Below are 23,640 nucleotides of genomic sequence, written 5' to 3' on the forward strand. Positions count from 1 at the left end.
GAGATTCCACATGACAATATTGTTTGTCTAAGAAATAAGATTAGTAAAATAATTGCACATTTAACGGCAACACTGAAATTAACCCATATATAAAAGTAAAACTCAAAACAAATTCACATCACACTTCACACCGAATAAAAGACAAGAAAACAACCACTATTTATAATACTCTGTACAAGTAAACAACACAACTAGTAACTCCACCACTCATATTACAAGTACTTAGTAAGTTCAACACTTGCCCGAAGCGACGTACTCAACAATTTAATTTATTAACACTCAAAACTTACATTATTCAGCATCTTAAGTTTAAAGCTAGCCCTTCTAACTTACAGCACTTTGTACGCACCTGATACCAGGGGCACATAAGTGACAGATGGGTTGAAACTCCATTAAGCGCCAAGTTGGGAGTGCTTAAAAATTAATACACGAACGAATATAGCTGGGATGATTGTGTTTAAGTGTGTGAGTACTTTACAGGGTGCATTATTGATTCAGTGTGTGAGTACGGTTTTATGCGTGGGTGACTATCGTGGTGGAATTTATATTTATGTAGTTTGTATATGCTTTTCGTAGATACCTGGAAGAGGTTGGTTCGTGTAAAGTTATTGTATGTCTTCTAAAGTAATTGGAGATGAGTTTATCTGTCTATTTTATTATACGAGTACATTATGAATGTCTAGATATTATAAAAATCATTTGCTGTTTGTTAGTGTTGCTGAAATTCGAGATCGGTTGGACCAATTTGGCAAATTTTGGTTTTGGATTAGGTTATTTGTAAAAGTCTAGGGAAGGTTTAAAAAGTGATAAAAAAATGTTTGAGGTGGCACAAAGTTTGCTGGGCCAGCTAGTTTTATATAATATAATTTGAATAATATAACGTCACGTTTATATTCTCCACCCCAAAAAAGGTCCACTTTTTCCAATAATTACGACTAAATACAAGCCAATTCTATATACAACATCGACCTCTATACACGAAGATGTAAGACTCAAAATTCAATCTCCGAAAATCTTAAGACGATTCTTCTTAACATGTAATCAATTTAATTTACAGCGGCATTTCTTCTTTATAACGATGGAGTCCCAAATTCCTTTCATTGGCACATAATATAAGTTAGCTAATTGAATTATCCAGTACCAAGGGAATCACGATGAGATTATACGGCTGTTAATTGATAAGGCGAAGATATTCGGTTTAGCTTTTGAAGTATAAGTGGATCAGTCTTCATAGTACTTATGTATATATGTAGGTACTTATTATAATTGTCGATCAATTAAGATTTACGTTAAGTAAGAATTTCTAAGAGTCTCGGAGGAAATGTTATTTTTATGTTTTTGGTATGTGAATTGTCTTTGTTGTTTTATTTGATTTTAATTGTAAATTAGTATACATTTGTTTTGGTATGAATGGAGTCGTCGGTAGAGGGCACCCTAGACGGACATATAGCGACCAGTTTGGTGGTATATCAAACAAGGCCCACATTAAAAGTACCGTTAATCGATGAGCATGCATGAAAAGACTGATGATGATGACTGTCGGTTCTTCGACAAATATGGTCGGCCCACTGTCAGTTTGGTTCTCTGTCGGATCACTTTGTTCCAGATTTGATCCTTTTTTTTCAGGGGGAAATCATCCAATGACTCTCTCTCGCCAGCTAGCAAAGCGAGCGGGAGTGTCAGACTCTTACTGACTAAAAACACACCCAGTTCCATCTCCTGCTTGTCAAGCCGGAGCCCTAGTAAACCCGCTAGGTAGCTCCGCAGCTCCGGATTAATGCATCAGCGTTATTGGGCCCCATCTGTGGTGGTCTGATGGCTCTTTGAGGCGCGCGCGGAACGCAACGCCGCACGCACGGGTCTGGTTCTGGTCGGGCGGCGAGCTACCCTTGCTGCCGTCCCAATGACAAAGTTTGCGGATTGCCGAGCTTACTACTCTACGGTTTAAGTGGAGTCCAACAAGTTCACTTTTTTATTTAGGACATTCGTTGTAATTCACAGATCGTGTGCTAAAAAAACTTTATGATAACTAAAATAAAAAAGTAATGGAGACGGTATTAAGCCAGTCCCCTTGCAGACAAATCACCATGGTAAGCAATCGCCGGACGCGAGAGGTCGCCGTCGCCAAATCATTTCCCTAAGAAGGGGGCGAAGTGGGGCCTCGCAGGGTAGACCTCAGTCACACCAAAGTGTTCACACACGTTTCTATGGGCGGTCTTCGCAGTGGTATCATTCGTGCCAAAGTTGACTCTCCCACACTTATTGAAATAACACAAAACATGTGAAATTATGAAAAAAATATTGCACATAAAATAGGTAAATACATATCTCACATCTATGAACACTTCAAAAGGGGATCTTAATTTTGCAAAATTAAGACAATAAATCCTCAGTGATATTAATCTCCATACATTCGAATGAGTAGAGTCTTGAGTTTAATTAAATCATAGTTTATAATATTCTCCGCATTTTCCATAAAAAACATACATGAAAATATATACGTACGATTACGTTTTACGTTTTTATGCCTAAAACTTATAACACTAACTACCACAATGCCACAAACATCATATCGCGAACAGTAAACACTTTTTTATTAAAGTTGGCAGTCTAGAAGCGATGCCTTTGCCACCCCGCGTTCCAGTGACAAATATATATGAACTAAGAACCAGAGTTATTGCCCTGGGCGCAATGAGCTACTACCCCCGTCTACTTGAAATACGTTCAGGTTTTCTTCAACTTTAAAATTAAATCTTTTTTGTGACTCCTTTTAAAGTAGTCTGAAAGAAAGACATTTTTGTTTCACTGTATTTTATCCTTTCTTTGTAAACAGGACTCTTTAATTGTTTTGACTTTATTTGTGGTTACTTATTGTTTTAAACAGATATTTAAAAATAATAAAAACTACAAGTTAAGGTAAGCGTCCACAGGCCCGCATCGTACGCATTCTGTATGACGTCAACAACACGCATCGCATGTAGGCATTGCTGATAATGCGGTGCGTACGATGCGGACCTGTGGACATGTGGCATGCAACGATACTCCTTTGTTCAATGTTATTTCAAATAAAGAAAACACAGCCTTTAAAAAAAAGAAACCTAACAAAAAGGAACGATAAGTTTGAATTCAAAAACCGAACTCGAATGCTAGAGTAACGTCACGTCAGCTATCAAGGCCAAAATGTTGATTTGCTTGACGTCAACGTGAAAGCATTCTCGATTAACAAGTCAGACGTTTCGTAATTACGATACGGGTTTTATTCTTTTTACGAGAATTCCAGACGGTATAGTGCTGCCATTTCTATAGTATATTCCTTTAATGGTGTATTTTAATAGCTTTTACTAGGAACGCTAGCGTTAATGACTTCATTCTCATATAAAATCTGCGATGTCGGGTTTTAATGAACACTATGCTTTTGTTTATTGAATATTTTAATTGATTTTCTTTGTGTTTGGAGTGAGATTGCATTTTATAGAGCTTTGCTTTTTACTTGAATGGAATGAAGTGCTTGGTGTACAATAAAGAAGTAAAATAATTATCTACTAATAAAATATAAAGTTTTTAAACATAACAATAAATTCTCCGTAAGTACCTTACTTCGCAGACTTTCTTAACATTGACTGGTAGAGAATGCCATACGGCATTAAGTGCGCCTTATATTATACCACAATTGAATTGTATTGTATACAGTAAAGAATAAATAAAAAATCAATCAAACTGCTTCTGAAAATATAATATTTCATACCTACATTTTTATTTTGAATTCGTTATTTGTTTGTAGAATTCTAGGAATCAAATTCTGTTCATGGAAATTCTAAATATAAATTCTACCTGCAATTGAAGTGATCGCAAATAGATTCTAGGATTTGAACCAGATATGGCTACCTAAAAAAAGTATAGTTTATTTTTAATTATTTATTCTCATTCTCTTCATATACTTTAGCAATAATTTGTAAACTATTTCGCTTTGTCGTGCCGCAATTGCGACTGCCGGACAAGGGGTATCGAATTCGATTCCAGTTTCGGGCAAAGAATTACTGGGCCATTTTCAGTTTCTCGAAAATTTCTCGGGGATAAAAGGCGAGACGTTCCAAAAAAAAGTATTTCTAATATTTTATTTTGTACTATTGGAAAACAACGTTTCCCCTTTATCTAAAACAACATAAACTGATTAGCTTTATATGTTTGTTACAGATTCCAAACGGGACCATTGCAACAAGACAGTGGAAATATATGAGGACGTGTCCTCTCCTCCTGTCACCTCCGAGAACTTCGGGAGACCCCTCACTTGCACATATAGGTATTACAGTATTATAGTTTTTTTAATAGAATAAGCTGGTAAACGAGTAAGACGGATCATCTGATATAAAATCTGCCATGTCCGTTAATGGACACTACCTCTGGTGTTACAATTTGCATTGCTTTCCTTTTGGGGGTTAGGAGATTAAGGGTTTTATGGGGAATCGGGCATTTTACTTGATTGGGAAGAAGGGTAATTGGGCTCTGGTAACAATACATAACAAAACAAACGCTAGCGTTGTTTAATGTCGCTTTTCTTGAGGCCGTGGTATCACACTGGTCGAACCTGTCGAATAAAATATGGTTAGAATAGGTTATGGTAGTGAATGCCTCATTTGTTATCCTAAGAGCTAGAAGTGCTAGTTCTAATGTTTCGTTGTATCACAAAACCCTATTAATTAGAACTTATACCTATGTATTTGGCAAATCAACACCAGCAATTTATACTACGCTAACTCGAAATTTGGAATTCGTTATTTTTATGCCAAGATGCTTAAAATGTGTGTTTACATAATTCATAAAAAAATTGAGAAGAAATATGCAAATAATAGGAAAGTTACAAATCTTATAAAACGCTAAGTAAAGGTACTTTTTGAAATCACTCGATTTATATTACGCCAACTATTATTAGCGGAGTGTGCGCGAGGATCACTTTGGTCAAATTCCGTACAACACTGCAAACTCATAGTTAGCGTAGTTTAGTGCGTTCGTGTGTATACTTGTTCGTTTGTAAAAGTGAACGACTTAGAATTGTGCCCGATATATGGCAGTAGACTCACCCCTTATTACATGATACAGTGGCATTACGTGCCGTAATGTGCGCCTGTGCTTACCCCGAAGGAAAAAATAGCATAATGTTTAAAAAAACTTTGTACTACTGGATAACAACGCTTCCCTTCTATCTAAAAACAACATAAACTTATTAGCTTTATATGTTTGTTACAGATTCCAAACGGGACCATTGCAACAAGACAGTGGAAATATATGAGGACGTGTCCTCTCCTCCTGTCACCTCCGAGAACTTCGGGAGACCCCTCACTTGCACATATAGGTACTTATTATAATATTATAGTTTTTTTATGGAATAAGTCGGTGATGAATCACCTGATGGTAAGCAATCGCCACCGACAATGGACACCCGAAATACCCATGGCGTTACAGTATAATAACAAAGCGTTGTTTCACGTCGGTTTTCTATGAGGCCGTGGTCTGTCCAGTACTCTGGTCGAGCCGGAGGCATGGCTCTTTCACACCTTTTTTTTTCGTTATAAAATATCTTTTTGGTATTTTTTTTTTTGTTGTATCACAACACCATAGTAAATGGAACTTATACCTAAGTAATTGGTAAGTAGTAGGTTGTAAAGTAATTGGTACATTTGCTTGATCAATAACTTGACGCAAGAATCGAAACCTTAAACGACTATCGAAACATAATTTCAATTACATTTTCCTCACTTACAAATCAGCTATCACTATCAATGAATAGAAGACTATCGAACAAGTTCCCCATAACATCGCAAGATAAATAACATTTTATACCCATCAAAATGTAGGTCAGTGGCTTACCGACTTGCCGGAACTTTACACGTACTCAGAGCATTTTTGCCATACAAAAGAGTGATGATTGATGTTATTTGAAGAAAGTTGTGTGCTCTTAGCGAACACAGGATCAAAAGAAACTACAAAGTGTGGGAGAACATAAAAACCGTATTAGACCGACGAAGTCAGTTTGGGAAGTGATATGGGATAGTACTTTGTGAGTTACGTGGACTATTTTTTGTTTGTTTATGGTATTTTTGTGTTTATTTATGTGGTTTTCTAGATTTGTAGGTAGTCTAGTATTTTTATACTTAATAGGATGGCGTTTGGCCACCATCTCGCTTGGTGGTAAGCAATGATGAAGGAACACGCCTACCTATGAACAACCTGTATACTCGGGACTTGAAGACACCCAAGTTGTATTTTGCAGGAAACATTGACTTCAGCAATGAGTTCCATTCCTTAGCGGTTCACATAAGTAAACTCGAAGCAAAACGCTTCGTGCTAATTTTGTGGAATAGTTAGTACTTCTACATATGATTGATCTTGTCAATAATGGTTATATTTCTTGAGATTTTCTATTAATCTGGTTTAGATCAGTTACATCAAAATTGTCTGTTTACTACATTTTCACCACTGGATCTAAAAAAACCTGACGGATCCCTAAAGCCGTTATCCTTAACCGTAAATACCACTGATCCCCGAACACTCACACATACGCAATCCCATAAAAAATCGTCATGATTAATAATTTTCTCACACACAGGAACTAAACGATAACGAAGCCTCAGGCATTTTCGTCGGCAATAATATCTACTGATGATAAATTGAAGTAATTTATTACGACCAATATTGTGCAAAAATAATGCCTCCAGCTTTCCTTTGCTTTAGATAACAATGAATGATACGGATCTTTTTTCTATAGGTTTCGAGCCTTTCGGGGATCTCCAAAAGATTGGATTCTAAGGATTAGATTCAAAAAGTTCAAAGTCGGAACCTTGATCAACGGTACGACGTGCCACAAGGGATACATGCAAGTAAGTAGCTGAAATAGACCATATTGATATCGTGTATCGGTGGAAGATTACTTTTAATTCCAACTTTCAACTTTAGACATGTATTGCTAAAGAGTTGTATGTATATGTACGAACCAAGAACATCATTTTCATTGCAACATATTTCAATTTAACTTCAAATCAGTAAACAATACAGGTAATTTAAAGAATAATTCATCATTTTTTAATAAAAAGAAAAAATCTCATCCGGCCTTTTCACAACAGATGTCTACGATGAAAGAATAGATTTTAATATCTCGTTTCCCATTTAAAATCGTCTCGGAAGGAAACGATGAAAAGTGGAGAAAAGCAATTGGTAAAACAAAAAAGTTTTAAGTCATCAAGTCGTGAAAATCGGCCGCCATCACGGGTACTACTAATTGAGTCAGCGTACGCTTTCGAAATTCTACTAATTAATTTTTGAACTCGTCTGACGGGTGAAAGAACTCGGAACTCGGAACTCGGAGCGATCCAATTTGAACGTAATTATTGAATCATTCTACGTTTGTACGATTTGCGAGTTTACAAACTCGACGAGTTTAGAATTCCAGTGTGATTTCGATTTGTAATGTTTACGCATATTTGGAATGGTACGCATATTAGCTGTTATCGTTATTAATGTAATGAGACTTTAATTAGCATAAAATTTTAAGTATGAGATTAATTAAAATATGTGAAAATATAGGCTTATATTTTTTAATGGAATAAGCCGGTAAACGAGCAGACGGATCGCTTGATGGTAACCAACCGCCGCCGCCCATGGACACTTGAAACATTATGCTAGCCGTACCAAATGTATGTGTAATAAATACTACACGATGCCTGTTTAATCATGAGATTACAAGATAAATGAACAAAACTAATGAATAAAGAAAAGACGAAATAAAATTACTAACATTGTAACAATTTTACCAATTCTATTTAGAGAAAACCGAAACAAAATATTTTAGAAAAGCTAGCTTAAGTTAGATTTACGAATGAGGTGAATCGAACGTGAATGAATGGAGATGTGGGTAGAGGGCGCTGTAGGTGAACATTTGCCGACCGAATTAAAAAGAACAAAATTACACGCACTCACAGCCAACGATCGTGCATAAAGAGATTAATGAATGTTAAAGGAAATACGTTCCTATGCCACAATCAGGAGATTTGAAATTCCATTTTCATTGATATTTTATGGACTTGTATTGTTATTATTTGAAACCATTACTTTGAATTTCATTGAATTTTGAAAATCAAAGTCAATTAGTTCGATAGTTGAATTTGGATTTGGAGATAACAAAAATAGGCCATGAAACATCATAATTATATTATAAATTTATCATGGTTATCGGCTTCCCCGACTCACGACGTGTATGAATGCTGCTGATAAATATGAGCCTCTAGCATAGCTTGAATCTAGTCAAGTTCCTCGTCAAACAATTACGCGAGTAAGCCGATAACATAATAATTAATATAGCATCATTATTATTGCAGAGTAAAATGTATGCAAGCAATGAAGCTAAATATTTGGTAACTAATTTACAAAACTTCACAGATAGTGGACGGCAACGCAAAGACGGATGTTTCAAACAGGAAGGAGCCAGGTCTCTTCTGCGGCGAGATAGAGCAGCCTCAGACGTTCATATCGGAAACCAACTTCGTGAAGATTGTCTTCCACGCCGACAACTTCACTGATCAAACTTACTTTAGCTTCGATTCCAGGTCAGTGATCATGTTAAAGGGGGTAATTTAATATAGAACTAAAGGGTAGACTAGGTTTTAAGTTGGAAAATTTTGCTCAACAACTCCACCGAAGTTGGTTGACAAAGTACTTTCGATATTAGTTTCGAATTCAATTATGACTTTTAGAGGTGTATTGTGTTAATAGTTGAACGTTGTAATAGAATATGGTATAGTCAATTTAATTTTGGTGTCTATCCACCAATTAGCTATAGAACATTATTGGAATAACTTCGTGCCTATTTTCGTTTTGGAATTTTAGGTGAATAAGCCTTTGTATCTAAGTATTTAAATTTCGAACTTTAGCCGTTATTAGAACACAAATTACTGGCTCCAATATTAGTTTGGACATCAAAATATCAGCAGAAAAACAAACGATACCTACTCAAGTATTTCACAATCGATGTTATGCCATAGAAGTCTCTGTACAAAGTTTTTACATTCAATTTCCTTTCCAGAGCGGAGCAACAATTTGAAGTGTATCTGCGCTACGGCCAGCATCCAGAATTGTACCCCAACCGAAGAGGGGAGGTGGTTGCGGGGTATGTACATATTTAGACTTCAACTCCCTATTGATGTTAATTGAAGAAACTTTAATGTCTAATTGATGTAACGAAGTAAAGTGTAAATGTTTGAAATACAGTTTGAGATATAGAATCAAATAATGAAGTTGCTGATGGTGTAAACGCGAGTGGAATGAAACATAAGCAGTTTGGTAGGAGTCAGTTAGATGATTTCGCACAAACTTGGAATTGTGTGTGTTAATAGTTTTGGTTTTATTTCTAGAGAGATAGATAATATGCCATCTAATATATAAATATTAGATGGCATAAAATACGTAAATAAATTCAGTTCTCTCAATATTGTATCTATTATTACATAACATGAAATATTACAGCATTTGTCAAGATCATTAGGAAAAGTCTGTAAAATGTAACACACATTCATAAATTACATTTACAATTTAGTACCGTCTTTATTCAAAGTAAGCACGACATTACGTAAGGTACGAACGTGAAGAAAGTTAAGATTAATGATGATAAATAAAGAACAAAGAATTTACAAAACAAAATTACCTCGTTGCCTCTCATTTTACATACGCTAACGAGATCTAATAATAGAATTATTTGAGATACACGTACGAACTCGCATAGGGAAACAGGACCCCTGGCAAACAGAGACCTTCGTCTATACAAATTGCCTCCAAGATTATTTTTATCGTAATCAGATACAACAACATGAAACAAAACATACAGGGTCCCACAAGGAGGCATCCTCGGCCCTGACTTTATTTAAATTATTTGCCAAATTGCGATGCCGACTTCAAAGGGAATTCAAATGTACGTGATGAACATTTTAAAGCAAATCGTTTGGAAAAGCTATTCGGCATTGTCTGCGCCTCTCAGAGAGATCGATTCTGTTTTGTTCAGAATGGATGTTTTGAATTGGAAAGATCACGTTTATGCTTATTGTAGTGTTGAGCTGGTTAACGTAGTAACACCTCGTCTTGAAGGTGAAGGTAGGAATAATATTATAAGATTGTTGAAAGCTGCGTAGCTTGTATAATTCTGTTTAGTTAACGGGATTATTGCCGTAGACTGGGTACGAACTGTATTGATCAATAAGGACGCGACTAATGGAATATCTAAAAGCAAAGAAGTAAAATTATATTACGTAGTATGTAACTCTTAATACGATTAGAAGCGATAACAAAATCGATGTACTGAAATTTTCCAGCGAAACTGGAGCTCATAATTTGTAATCAATTGAAATTGGTATTTACGCTCGGACCATATTAACGCGACTTTTAATATCAGCTCATAAAAGATATAAAAATAAATTACCCTTTAATAAAAACGGTAAATTTATTAAAATCTGAGTAATAAAAACGGTAAATAAGTTCAGTAACTGTTAATTCGGGGTATGATAAATTGTTATTTGTTCCCGCTGAATTTTGCTGTCGAAAGTTTTCAATAATTTAGTATCATATTCCATACAAATTTATATGCTCGTTTATTACGAACGAAATAATGTTCGAAAATAAATGGATCACGAATTTCTTTTTTATGGAACGTGATCCCTCCACAGTTTCAAAATCAACATAACTGTGCAAGGTGGGGAGCTAAACATTTTATATTTTCATTTTTAATATAAGCAGCCTTTGTTCCACGAAAACGTTATTAATGATTCGAACACCTTTAACCTTTAACAAGAACGATAAGTACTGGAGAACGTGACTGGAAAGTTTATGATCCCTTCATAACCTTCAAGAGCTCTGCTGAAAATCGTGACACCCAATTTCCATGCCAATAAATCACTAACTCAATACTTCAAACCATCACTCGACGGCCACTGCATAAATCAAGTTCGAGTTGCCAATTACTTAAGGAGCTTATCCCGAATGTCGCAAACGTTCTAGAATCATTCTGACCGGCTCCAAATGGCTCCACTTTGGTGGGTACGTGACCGAAATGGCTTATAAATCGTGTTGAATTGTCGGCACGGGCTCACTGCCCACCTATTATTGCAGCCATATTGATTTATGCGTTGTAATCAAGTACTCGAATTAAAGTGAGTGAGGTGCGTACCTAGCTGATTCAGGGATTTCTTTTTTTTTAAATTGGGAGCCTTTTTGACGGCGCACGAAAGGGTGCTTTAGCGAATGTTATTTATAAACGTGAGTGTGCAGAATTTTTGCTGCGTATTTTGTTTTGCTGACGCATTTTATAACCATGTAAGGTTTGATGTCAATACAGGGAATACTGCAACTCATGTCATGTTGAGAGGTATAAAATTGCAAAGTGTACGTGAGCAAACATTCTTGCTTTATTGCATGCAAGCGTACTAAAATGAACAATTTTATCGCGTTAACTTTACAAACGATGTCATGACTTATAAACAGGTTTTATACAGTTTGCGTCTATATTCATAAAACATAAGAGTACACAATGTATTTTACTATGTCTCCTAAAGGTTTATGAAGCATCAACTATTCAATATAACGTAGCACATTTGATTATAACTCTCTAGAAATAAAACTGTGAATCAAAAACGCTTATTCCACTAAAGATGAAGCTGCCAAGTAATTACTCCGACAATTTAAAAAGTCAGCAATTAAAATTCTCGTGGGAGAAAATATGAGGAATACCGAAAAATTTACAGCAAAAATCCGCCAAGTAAAAGTGTCAGGGATAATGATTTCGTTCAGCTTTGTTAGCGAATTAACTTAATGAAGGAGAGCCATTTTTCTCAGGTCGTATTGCGAAAGAGTGTTTCGAGATTGCCGGCTGCAAACGTGTTATGTACAGTCGGCTGCCTACCCTGGAGTGTATCCAAGAAATCTTCATTGCAGGCAAGTCTATTACTGTATTTTATTGGTGAACACTAACGGCCTTTATTTCCTCTCCTTTAACTTTGTAGTGTTAATTACTGGGACTATTACTGTTTCAAGGGTATTTGATATTGGAAAGTTTTCGATTGCTATCGAGGTGTGGTTTAGAATGTGATTCAGTTCTAGTATTGGCAATTGAAAAGTTTGTGCCAACTCGTGTATATAGAACTTTTACACGTGGCACTGATTATGGTTAATGATTCATTTAATTGGTTCGCTTATTGGAAATTATCCAAAGTTCTTTTTAATTAATATTTCAGTTGCTAACAATTGTTCTTATTAAAAATGACTTTGGTAAGAAATAATTAGTCTCAAGGTCAACGAAGTACTTGTTAAAAATATGGAGGATTACCTAAATTAGGTCTTCGGGCCCAATAAATTAGATCCGAGTGGAGTATCTCTTCAAAGTCATGGAGCATAGCAGAAATTTTGATGAGGGTTGTCCTGCCTCGGACAAATGTGTTTGTTTAGGTCCAGAGCGTTAAATATTGTTTGTCAACGCTGTTTTCCCGCTACTGTTTGTGACGACAGCACTTTGTAGTCTTTACGATGATTCTAAATAATATCCTTCTTAATAAAAAGGATAATAGAATACCTTGATGGATTTTCTAGATGTAATTTAGATTTGTAGTGACACATGACTAGTGACAGATGACTGCGAAGTGAAGTCACACATAGACGATCTACGAACAAATCAATGGATGACGTCATAAATCCTATATCGCACATAATAAACATGGATAAAAAATCCAAACGAACAACAGTTGGGTAGAAAGCCCGCTAGACACGATCACCTCGCCTGGAAGATCCTCCTTTTCCCAGGGAACTTAACTATCTATTTCATAAAGATTCAACAGCCTATTTCGCTGACAACACTAATTTATCTTGCAAAAACGTCCATTAATATCGCTTTACCTTTCTAGATACCATCTGAACACAAGACTGCCCTACATAAAGCTGTACATAGAGAACGAAGAATTCAATATAGACGGACAGAGATGTGAGAATATCATGACCTGCCCTATGAGACCGATCACTTCTGGTAAGTGGCCCAAATATTTGAACAACAATTTTTTGACTATACGAGATTCCCGCACGGAACAATTCTGTGTGATCCACAGATGGTTGTTCCATGTCTGTGTGTTATGTGTATGTGAAATTGTATGTTTGTAAACGCACCCACGACACAGCGGAACATACGAGTGTGGATTAAGAATTTCTTTTGTATTTTATTCCACCACCAAACTCAGGGTGAAGTTATCTTAGTCGATAAGTAAGTTAAGTAGCATAATATTTAGTTTTAGCAAATTGACCACGGTTGTTGGTAAGCAAGGGGATGATGCGTTACGTGTCGCGTGATAACCGGTGCTCTGAGAAAGTCTTTGTGTGATTCTCAAACTATTGCTGATGTGATTCACTTGGTATAGGTGTTTGAATCGTCTGCACCCATGATACGAAAAAATTAATCCTAAGATTAAAGAAAAAGGGAAGATTTTCTTTTGTATTTTATTTCACCGCCAAACTGAACAGGGTGAAGTTATCTTAGTCGATAAGTAAGTTAAGTAGCCTTTTAGTGCCAAGTGAACGTTGTTAGCTAAGATTAGAGAAATTATGGAAGGCTGCTTTGTTGCGTATAAGCACTTTTTATTTGTTTTAAAACAATATAGTGCTAGTTGGCTATTCATGGCTATTTATACATTTAAATAATTTTGGTATTTATGTTACACGCATACGACACAGCAGAAAAAGCTAGTGTGGGGCAAGATTAAAAAAATATATTTATCAGTAGGTTTGTGAGGAATGACAGGCCATTTAAATTTACTGTTATTTTAAAATGAAGTAGTTTAAAGATACAAGAATATGTCATTTTATTCACCATCCTATTTACATAAACATACTACTATACATATCACGAAAACTTTAATTCTTTATTCTTAAACATTTTAAACTAGAAAATCGATCGATTTATTAAACACAAATAAATGTGCACAAAATAACAAAATTATCTTCTAAACTACATCGTCTTGAACAGCGCAATATCTAAACTGGGAATACGTTTACACTTGACTTGAATGGCCACTTTAGTGAACGTACAATCGTTCGGACGAAATCACCAATTCCAACGTTCAATTCTACTAAAAAAGCAATTGAGAACGGTTCAATGTGTCGATCAAAGTAGGCCTGCACTAGCAAACATGGCGTCTTTGATAAAATGAGATTGCACTTTGGTCAAGTAGAGGAAATAATAAGGACCAAAAAGGCTCTTCAACGTACTTGTACTTCCTCTGGTATTGCGGCTGTCCATGAAGCTGATTAGTTATTAGTCATCATCGGGTAATCTGTTTGCTTGTTTGCTGCCCATCGCCATAAAATATAATGTTAAACGGTTTACTCACGTCTTCCTTTAATCAGTTCAACTACGATTAGTTGAAGCGGTTTTCACCAGTGCTAAGCTATGGAAGCCAAACGCATCGACAGCAACGTAACCTAGCACATTTCTGGTGGCAAAGCAGCATGTAACGAATAAAATAGTCTGTCACTCGATCCGTCAATGAAACCAGATTCTAAATTTAGCCACCATTGAGCTATAAAACCATAAATACCCACTCCCAGCATCTATAATTTAATCGGAACTCTCAAGAATACAATAACCATTTTCCTTCTTACATTTTTTACATAACACAGCAAGGTGTTAAGTTATGGTGGCCATAAATAACTGCTATCCAATAACGGACGCTAAATCTATGCTGGCCTGACTTTGTCGATATTAAATTCTTATACTGGTCGACTTTGCTCTTGTTTTAAGGTTTAAATTTTGTAGTAAATGTAGTGGTTTACTGAGTTACTTAAAAATATTGGTTTTTAATATTTTTCTCTTTGACTTCAGTCTTATTTTTTATATATAGTCACGCCTATTATCTCCGAATGAGGTTGTTTGATGCACATTACGGCCATACCACTGTATAATGGATACCCTCTTTTGACCATTTGTGTCCTAAGTCCCATGTAATCGCGGGTGAGCCTATTGCCACATACTGGGAACAATGTTGACTTGTGCTACTGATAAATTTAAAAAAAGCAGAAAAATGCTCAGCATACAGCAGAAGCAATATACCTGAGAATTATATATAAATAGCATATACATACATAACCTCACGCCTATCTTCCACAGGGCTACCTCTATGGGAGAGACAATGGAACCATTTTTATAATATTTAAGGCAAATCTGAATTTTAATTCAAATTTCATATTTTATTCACGATACCGAAGGTTTCCGCAACATAAATTAGAAAACGCTATATCTAACTCGAAATCTTAAAGTAATATTTATGCTGAATATTTTTTAATACTAAGTCTCAATTCTCAGTGTATCCGCAGCCTTACAGAAGCTAGCGGATTGAAAAATTGTGTTGTAGATAGACCGTGATTTGCCTCGCAGGGGTTTATATGAATATGAAATGTGGGTATCGGTAGCTTATTTCCAACAGACGGTTGGTTATGAAGTGGTTTAACATGTTTTGATAGGTGATCTGAATTTAAACGATCCTGTTTTAAAGGGAACGTTATGTTTTTATTTTAAAGTTAATCTTTTGAGTAGTTTGGTTGTAATTTTAAAAGGATTTTATGTGTATTAGGAAAGAAAATAATTATTTCGGAATTTTAATTAACTAAAAATCACGGCTTAATCACGTATATCGAGAAAATCTCTACTAGTTTCAAGTCACAATGGGACTCTTCTTCATGAGCATTGTGCGTAGACACGGTGACGTGCAACCTACTAATGCTGACGCTGCTCATGATGAAAAGTCCTTCTGTGACTCGAACTCGACTTATTTGGAATCTTCCTTATGACACTTAATGCAAGTTATAATTTAGTGTTTTTTCTTTAATTATCTTTTTTCTCTCTCCCAGGGTCAGAAAACTGTCCATATGACTACATCAGGATCTATGACGGCAAGGATGAGTCAGCATCAGTGATTGGCACTTTCTGCGGCATGGGAAAGTTCCCTTACTCCATTATTGGAACATCTCAGGACTTATTTGTGGAGTTCGTCAGTTCTCCAGCAGGTAATGTGCACTACATTTGTTTATACTATTGTCAAATAAATTAAATCAGACATTTTCTTTGAAACTAGTGGCATAGAACTAATTGATAATTCTCTTTCACAAAGTCTGTCTTTATAATAAATCTCTTCACTAGTCTATTGGTTTCATAGTTTTGAAACCAGCGACCTAGTTCTAAAATCATATCCCTATTTTTATTATTAGGTCCACTCCTAAACACCGGCTTCCATTTCAACGTTGGCAACTGGCCTGGTCATGTTGAGGCTCCAGGGTCTAAAGTGGGTACATGTGACTGGCTGCTCACAGCTGAGACACTCAAGAAGTCAGGAGACACTGAAGGCATCTTCCTGTCTGTGGCACATTGGTATCCTCCGCATACATCGTGCACATATTTGATGCAAGGATTTCCTGGACAGGTCGTCAGGTTATATTTTCCAAGGTAAGAGTCAGAGAGAGATCCAGTTTAGTTATTTTTATGAAACAGTAGAGCTGTAATTTTTAAAACATTATTGTTTTATTTGTTAACATAAGTGAGATCTAATCAAATAGGACTATCTACCAAAAAGTCTTCGTTTCTCAACTGAACGTCACATTTGGATACTTGTACTTATCAATAATAACATAGAGTCTGAATACTAAACCTGAAGTTGTAAACTCGCTCCTCATTTCATGTTCCTCATGAGACAACCAATATAAGTATGAATAAATAAAATACATCATACTATGTATTTTTTTTCCCAACAGTTTCCGAATAAACCGCATAGAGTCTCCGATTCAGCCCTGGACCGGGGACTGTGGAGAGTCTCTCACTCTGTACGATGCTCCGAGACCTGACGATGCTCGCATCATCAAGACATTCTGTGACACCTTCAGCCGACCGATGGAGAAGCACGACTTTGTGTCCACTGGCAACGCCATGTTTGTCAGATTTGAGAGCAAGACTGGCAGTTATAGTGGGTGAGTGGATTTGAAATAAAGTCTTTTCAGGGTTTTTCATTTGATTTTTATCGAAGATAAGACAAATTACCTTGAGCTAATTTAAGCTCCGGGTATGCAAATTACTATTGAGATCTAGTAACAAAAGTGATAGGATATGGATATATCTAATTTCTTCAGGAAAATACATTACGATTATATCTTTATTTAAAATCCTCTAAAATTATTATTACACTAGCTTCAGTGACTTCGCCCGTGATCCCGTGGAATAAAAAGTGTGATCATCCCATGTGATATTCCAGACCATAACCTATGCCTGTTCTACATTTTATCCCGAACCCTTCTGCCATTTTGACGTGATTGAGGAATAAAAATACAAATAAAACTCACAAACATTTGCATTTATAATATTAGTAAGACAGGTTTCAAATAAATGCAATATCTTCACAAACCCTTAAGACATTCCTCGTGTAGACTTTATTTCGCAAAAACATTACGAGTCAACGTAACATCAACATTTCAGATAAAATCACTTTGAATCACGGTAAATAAACAAGCTACGTAATAATTTATTTGCACAGAAACATTATTGCACGATTTAAAGCTAAGAATACATCAAACAAACCTAATATATACATGGTTGTAATAAACAAACATACACATTTCCTACATAGAACATTTCTCGTGTATGTATTTGTTTTCGTAAGAACCATTCCCGCAAAATATCATCAATTAAAATGAAGGGAAAGGGCGAAACAAATGAACAAATAAATACAAGGACGTTTTCGTTGTAAACAATTTTACTGGAGCATCTATTTATGGCAGTGGTGTAGTGGTTGTTTGTATGAGGTTTAAAAATAACGTTGCCGATAGTAGTAATGTATGCAGTACCCTTAGTACGAGTTTGCGTTACGTTGAACGAAAACGAAACGAAAGCGCGGTCGGCACTCTGATTGCCCGGCGCGAATGAACCAACCTATCGGGTACCCTTAGTATGGGTTTGCTTTAAAGAAAATTTGCGTAAAACAAACTCGTTCTAAGCCTTCAGGGCGCCGAGCCCGCACTCGTTTCGTTTTCACTCAACGTTAAGCAAACTCGTACTAAGAGTACAGTATAGGTATTGTATTAAGTCGGATGAGGCTGGGAGGAAATGGCACAGTTCTTTAAATTAGTAGTCTTAGTTACATACATTTTCACTGAATACAAATACATTCTGCTATGTAAAACTCTTTACATCCAAAATCTAACTAACCTATTTGTTCTAGATCCTCACTCTACTACTGGGCTCACTACGACTTCTTCAACAACACGCGTTTCGGAGAACCTGTCCCTGGAACTGCTTGTGATGAGATCATAGCATCGTGGAAACAAAGAGCTGGAAGACTACGGTCTCCTCTGAACACCCTGGTGTACAAGCAGGCGTCACCAGGAGAAGACGTCCACTGCCTCTACAGATTTGTGACAGATAAAAGGATATATGCTAGAGTTATTCTCACTATTTTGAGTGTTAATTTTAAGGTACGTTCAACTTTTTCTTTAGTATTTGTTCTCTATTTAAGTTTCTATACTTTTTGTAGGGAAAATTGAAAATTATTGACAGTTGTTGTAAGAAGTAAATAGTTAAATGAATGGTTTGGTCTAAATATAATTATGTACTTGAATATAAATCAATCTTCATTGAACAACTCATCTACTGGAAAAATCTGTTTAATAATTTAAGTTCGAAAAATTAGTCTTCCTTTGATGTCTGGAGCCGTCATTTATAATACTAATGTCTAGCAAATATTCTAAATACTTTATTTCAAACTTCACAAACCAATTAACTCGAAAAGGACTAATTTCACCAAAATGTTTTCTTAGTTTTAGTTATTTCTCCTGTAAGCACTTAATTAAATTTATTTGAAAGTCCATTTGTTGAACTAATTTCTAATTAATAGTCCGTTTCTCTAAAGTTAATATTTTTTTCATTTTCAATTTCATTTTAATCAGTAAGCGATTTACAATCTTTTTAGATTTAAAAAGGACTTAAATTATATACAGTTTTCCATTCATAAATACGTCACAGATGTAAACTAATTCTGAAACAAAATCTAAATTCAATTTCTTTACAGGAACACCCATACACATCGGTAACCTGTCAAAACTGTTACGAAGACCGAGCAGACAAGCTGATCATCTGGGAACCATACCCAGGTGGCAAGTCACCCAACATTACAGCACCAGGAGTAAGCACCACACCTCTTCCACTCCACCTGGCTGTCCAGCGGTCCCTGGGATCCTGTCTTTGTGCCAAACATGCTAATGCTGTATCTAGAGCAAGGCCATACAGAGTCGTATCATCAGGTGAAAGCTTAAATCTCCAACTGATAGTAGACAATGCTCATGCAGCTGCCTCATACTTCAAGAACCCATCTCCACTCTTTGAAGCTCGCTATGAGTTCGTCCACGGCCCTCTCTGTGGACCAGCTGTTTTGGCAGCTGCATCAGATGGTGAAATAGTCTACCCACACTTAGAAGCCCTCGGCTATATGGAACCGCCAAAAAGAATACAGTGCATCTGGGATCTAGAGATAGAAGAAAAGAGAGATATTTGGCTACACTTTGAAAGTATTAAGTTCGCTTCACGTCACTGCGAAGATGGCAATATTCAAATCTACTTGCCTGGACGATTGGATCCATATTTGTCGGTATGCGGTGATAATGTAACAGAAACTGAAAAACTGCCAATATTGTCAGCTGGGGAACTTGGGTTCGAATCTTTAGATGATCCATTGGTGATCGAAAAAGAAAAGACGAGATCTATTCGTATTGTCTTCATCGGTAGTGCGTCCCCAGCAAGAGCTGCCTTCAAAATTGCCTGGACTGGGCTTTACCACCTACCGAAGAACTCTGATGGCACTCTAATGACTTCACGGCTAACTGACGGAGAAACTAAATCTCCTGACTCAGGTCATGGGTGCGACTTCATTTGTCCAGGTGAAGCACTGTGTATTCCAGCCAGATTGATTTGCAATGGAGTAGTTAATTGTCCAAACGTCACCTCAGGTGATCGTAAATTCTGGACAGCTGAAGAAAAACGAGCCAGAGAAGCGTACTCTGAGGATAGTCTGAGACGTTTAGGATATTTGGATTTATTGGGAGGACTCCCATTGGGACAATTGCATGACGAAGCTCCTGAACTTTGTGCAAGAGCCAGGAGCATTGGTGGGAATGATTGGACAGCGCCTGCTTTAGGTGCTGGGTTAGCGATTGCTATTGGTGTGTGTGCTCTCGGTGCCGCCTGGCGCCTGTGCTGCCGCAAGCGGTCTCCAGACGAAGAGTCCCTGGATTACTGACATGCGGCCCGCGGTGCGCCTCACGCACCGCCGTCGCTCCACTCGCGGTCTACCTCCAGGGACCTCCCTATGGATTGGAGCCTCCATTGACAGACGCTATATTGAGCGCCGGAGCCCTCCTTTGTTGATTACTGAGAACCAAGTTCTTTGCTTGTTGTTGTTACCCGGATAATGGTAATTGTATACCTTACCATACTAACTAAAAACACAATCCTGTCAATTTTCACTTAGAATTTTTCTATATAAATATCTCCGTATAACGACAGTGGCAAGCAGTTGGAGTTGCGTGTTCAAGGCAAATTTTGGTAATGTGGAAAGTTTACGATTGAAGTGAATCAGTCTAATTCGTTAACAACGACGGTAGTTGCAGCCAAAAGTTTCCTTATAACTGCTTGGAGCTGTCATTATATTTTTACTAAAGTTAAGTACGGCAATTTTGAATGTACTTTATTGAAGACACTCCCGATATTTATCGTGTTTAATTTTAGGAGGGTAAGACTCCCGGCGCTCAAGTTGACGACGTTGTTTTGTAATTAATGTATATACCCTTATACCTAAATTAAACCTAACGTTAATTAATGCTTCAAACGAACGATCATAGGTTAGGGCAAGGTGATAGTAGCCAAACAGTTAAGTCATTATCAATTTAGGTAGTAATAGTAATGTTTTTATAACATGACATAAGTGTGACATTCCTATGACAGGAATGGGTTCAATTTTATGGTTTATGAACTCATCATGTTTAGCATCAAGTTGACTCCTCTCATTATGTGCTCGAGAAAAGACCGCCAAGTTCGTTCACGATGACAATGAAGAAAGTTTCCAGAAGTTTGATTTTAACGCTAAGTTACTTCATATCAGTATTGTAAAATAATGTGCTCAATATAATGTGAACTTGGCGAACTTTTTCGTACACGCTGGCTTCAAAGCGATTTGACTGACTGCGAAATCATGTAATCTACTCGTTGTAATGTAAATATATTTGACTAGATAATAAGATCGTTGATAGAATAAGTTGTGTGTTGTATCATTGATTTCTCAGAAACTTTCGTAACAATCTTGTGATTATTTGCTTTAAAGATTAATTTTACCTCTAACACCACCACATTTGCAAGATTTTAATGTCGAAATAAATTTACAGAGAATTAAATAAGTTTTAAAGTAAAAAAAGAATACAAGGAGACAGAGTATAAGATTTCTGATCAAATTGAAAAAATGGTGCCGTAATGTGCAGGTTCACTTCTACCTTCGAGGATAAAAGGTGTGTGAGTTAAAAAATGGTTTGTAATAATTGAATAAAACCTCTTTGATAATCAGTTCAATGTGTTGCTAGAAATCAATGATATTATGTACCTAAAAATAAACTAAAAAAATGCGCACTGCGGTTAGCTACGATTAGTTCTGTATCTGCAATAATAATAATTTTACCAACTTGTAACATTTGTTTAGTTTTGACTAAATATTTGTAATTTATATACGTTGCACAGTTAGTTATTAGATTATTTTCACTGAATTTATATATAAAATGTATGCTTTGATAAATATTATTGCAATTTCAACCGTATCTCTTTGTGTTAAGGTGTGAGCAATATCTGTTATTGAAAACGATATTTTCTTCTGTAAATAACACTTTTGTCTTGACATGATGTAGATATATAAATAGCTACTACGTAGTAATAATTATCCTTTTTAAGAGGTCAATAACCTGCTTATCCGAAATTGCGGATAGCTATATTACATTAAATGATTCGTCTGCCCGTTTTGACAAGCTTAAATCGATTTTAATAAAAGAACAAGACGATTTTTTTAAGGGGGAAAATCATCCAATTACTTCTCCCGCCTTGGGCGAGGTAAGAAGGAGTGTCAGACTATTACTGATTAAAAACCACCCCGTTCCTACTCCTGGTTTTCAAGCCGGTGCCCCGGTAAAAAAACATGATAATAAGAATAATACAAAACTACGTAACAAGTTTTACAAATGTATTACATTTTTCACATAAAGTTATAATATTATTCTAAACCTATTCCTAGCCTAAAACATTTGGTCGATTTACGTTCTAGATCCAGCCTATAAGTAATATCGTTACCGTAATGGGTATTGCTCAAATCTAAGCCTTAAGTTTAGTACAATAATAAATATAGTAAGGTATAAAATTGTTTGCGTACTATTTTAAATAATAGCTTTATTTTGACGAGTAATTTAGATTTTGTTAGCATTTACCAGATGGGTAATGTTAAAAAAATAAAAATATATTTTGTACAAAATATTCTGTAGTTTTCTTTCTAGTAATCCCTCTTTGATCGAGTCTTCGTATGAGTTAAGGTAAGGGTTAATAGGCAGGCTAAGAGACTTGGGTTCAATCCCCAAGTCAAGGAAGTATTTATTATTTATATATTTAGGGTTCGTTGAATTTGTTTTTGGTACCTAACAACACCTTGTTTAAAACTGAGCCTGTTGGATATTGGATTCTTGATATAACTAATGATAACAAGCTGTCGTATTCTACTTACCACATACATATTCCACTCCACCTAAATCAGATAGTCCAGCGACTAATACGTATATGTAGCATAAACCTCAAGTAACATAGAAGAGAATTTTCTACAGTTTACTAGGATATTGTCATTAAAGTTCTTATACAAATACATACAATAATGATAAGCCCCTAAGCGTACTAAAACTTACATAATTCCCGAAAATCGTAGGCATGCCTGCCTCTTTAGATAGAGCAATACCAGAATGAATTTAACAACCTTTGTAACCGACATCCGTCATTGACTTATAAGAAAAATGGTCTCACTATTAACACATACTCATATTCTCCTCCCCTTGAAGAAAACCACTTATGACCACGACGTTACAAATAACTACGTGACCAAAATACAAAACTCCAAATCTCGACAACAATATAAGAGCATCAACAAACATGGAATCCACATTATTTACATTGGCAATAAGTATGAGACAGCAGATAAACCATTCGCAGCGTAAACCTAATGTCCCATACATTACGAGGCATCACCCTCCCTACAACGATTATTCACAAAATTATTTATAGCAACAATATTTCATTGTATCTGTACCGTTCAGGAATACATAAATCCTGTACGACAAAGAGCACTTAAAATCTATAATACGATAGCATTTTTCATAGCTGTGTACCGTACCCATATCGCATTGGTGGACGGTGTTTGCAAATATTGAAGCACCTGCCCGACGCGTCGCCGCCGGCGCCATATTTATTTTTATGACACATTTTTTTACTCTTCTTTATTCGTGTTCTTTTTTCAAAGTTTG

The 23,640-nt window shown here is 36.1% G+C and overlaps 1 protein-coding gene across 2 annotated transcripts in view; it reads left to right on the forward strand.

The window, feature by feature from the left end:
• The window catches only part of LOC118264480 (uncharacterized), a 101,183-nt gene extending 78,574 nt beyond the window's left edge, over positions 1-22,609 (forward strand). Inside the window, exons 2-12 of one of the 2 annotated variants that reach the window (XM_035576994.2) lie at positions 4,195-4,300; positions 6,764-6,875; positions 8,431-8,597; positions 9,074-9,157; positions 11,869-11,967; positions 12,930-13,048; positions 15,919-16,074; positions 16,276-16,510; positions 16,816-17,028; positions 18,273-18,525; positions 19,119-22,609. In XM_035576994.2, coding sequence (XP_035432887.2) covers positions 4,195-4,300; positions 6,764-6,875; positions 8,431-8,597; positions 9,074-9,157; positions 11,869-11,967; positions 12,930-13,048; positions 15,919-16,074; positions 16,276-16,510; positions 16,816-17,028; positions 18,273-18,525; positions 19,119-20,342 — 2,768 coding nt within the window. In that variant the 3' untranslated portion in view covers positions 20,343-22,609. Of the gene's footprint in view, positions 1-4,194; positions 4,301-5,244; positions 5,351-6,763; positions 6,876-8,430; positions 8,598-9,073; positions 9,158-11,868; positions 11,968-12,929; positions 13,049-15,918; positions 16,075-16,275; positions 16,511-16,815; positions 17,029-18,272; positions 18,526-19,118 lie in introns of both variants that reach the window. The other variant, XM_050704700.1, reaches the window with a different exon arrangement.
• Positions 22,610-23,640: the final 1,031 nt, after the last annotated feature.

Source organism: Spodoptera frugiperda, chromosome 26, assembly GCF_023101765.2.
Source record: "Spodoptera frugiperda isolate SF20-4 chromosome 26, AGI-APGP_CSIRO_Sfru_2.0, whole genome shotgun sequence".
NCBI classification, from domain to species: Eukaryota; Metazoa; Arthropoda; class Insecta; order Lepidoptera; family Noctuidae; genus Spodoptera; species Spodoptera frugiperda.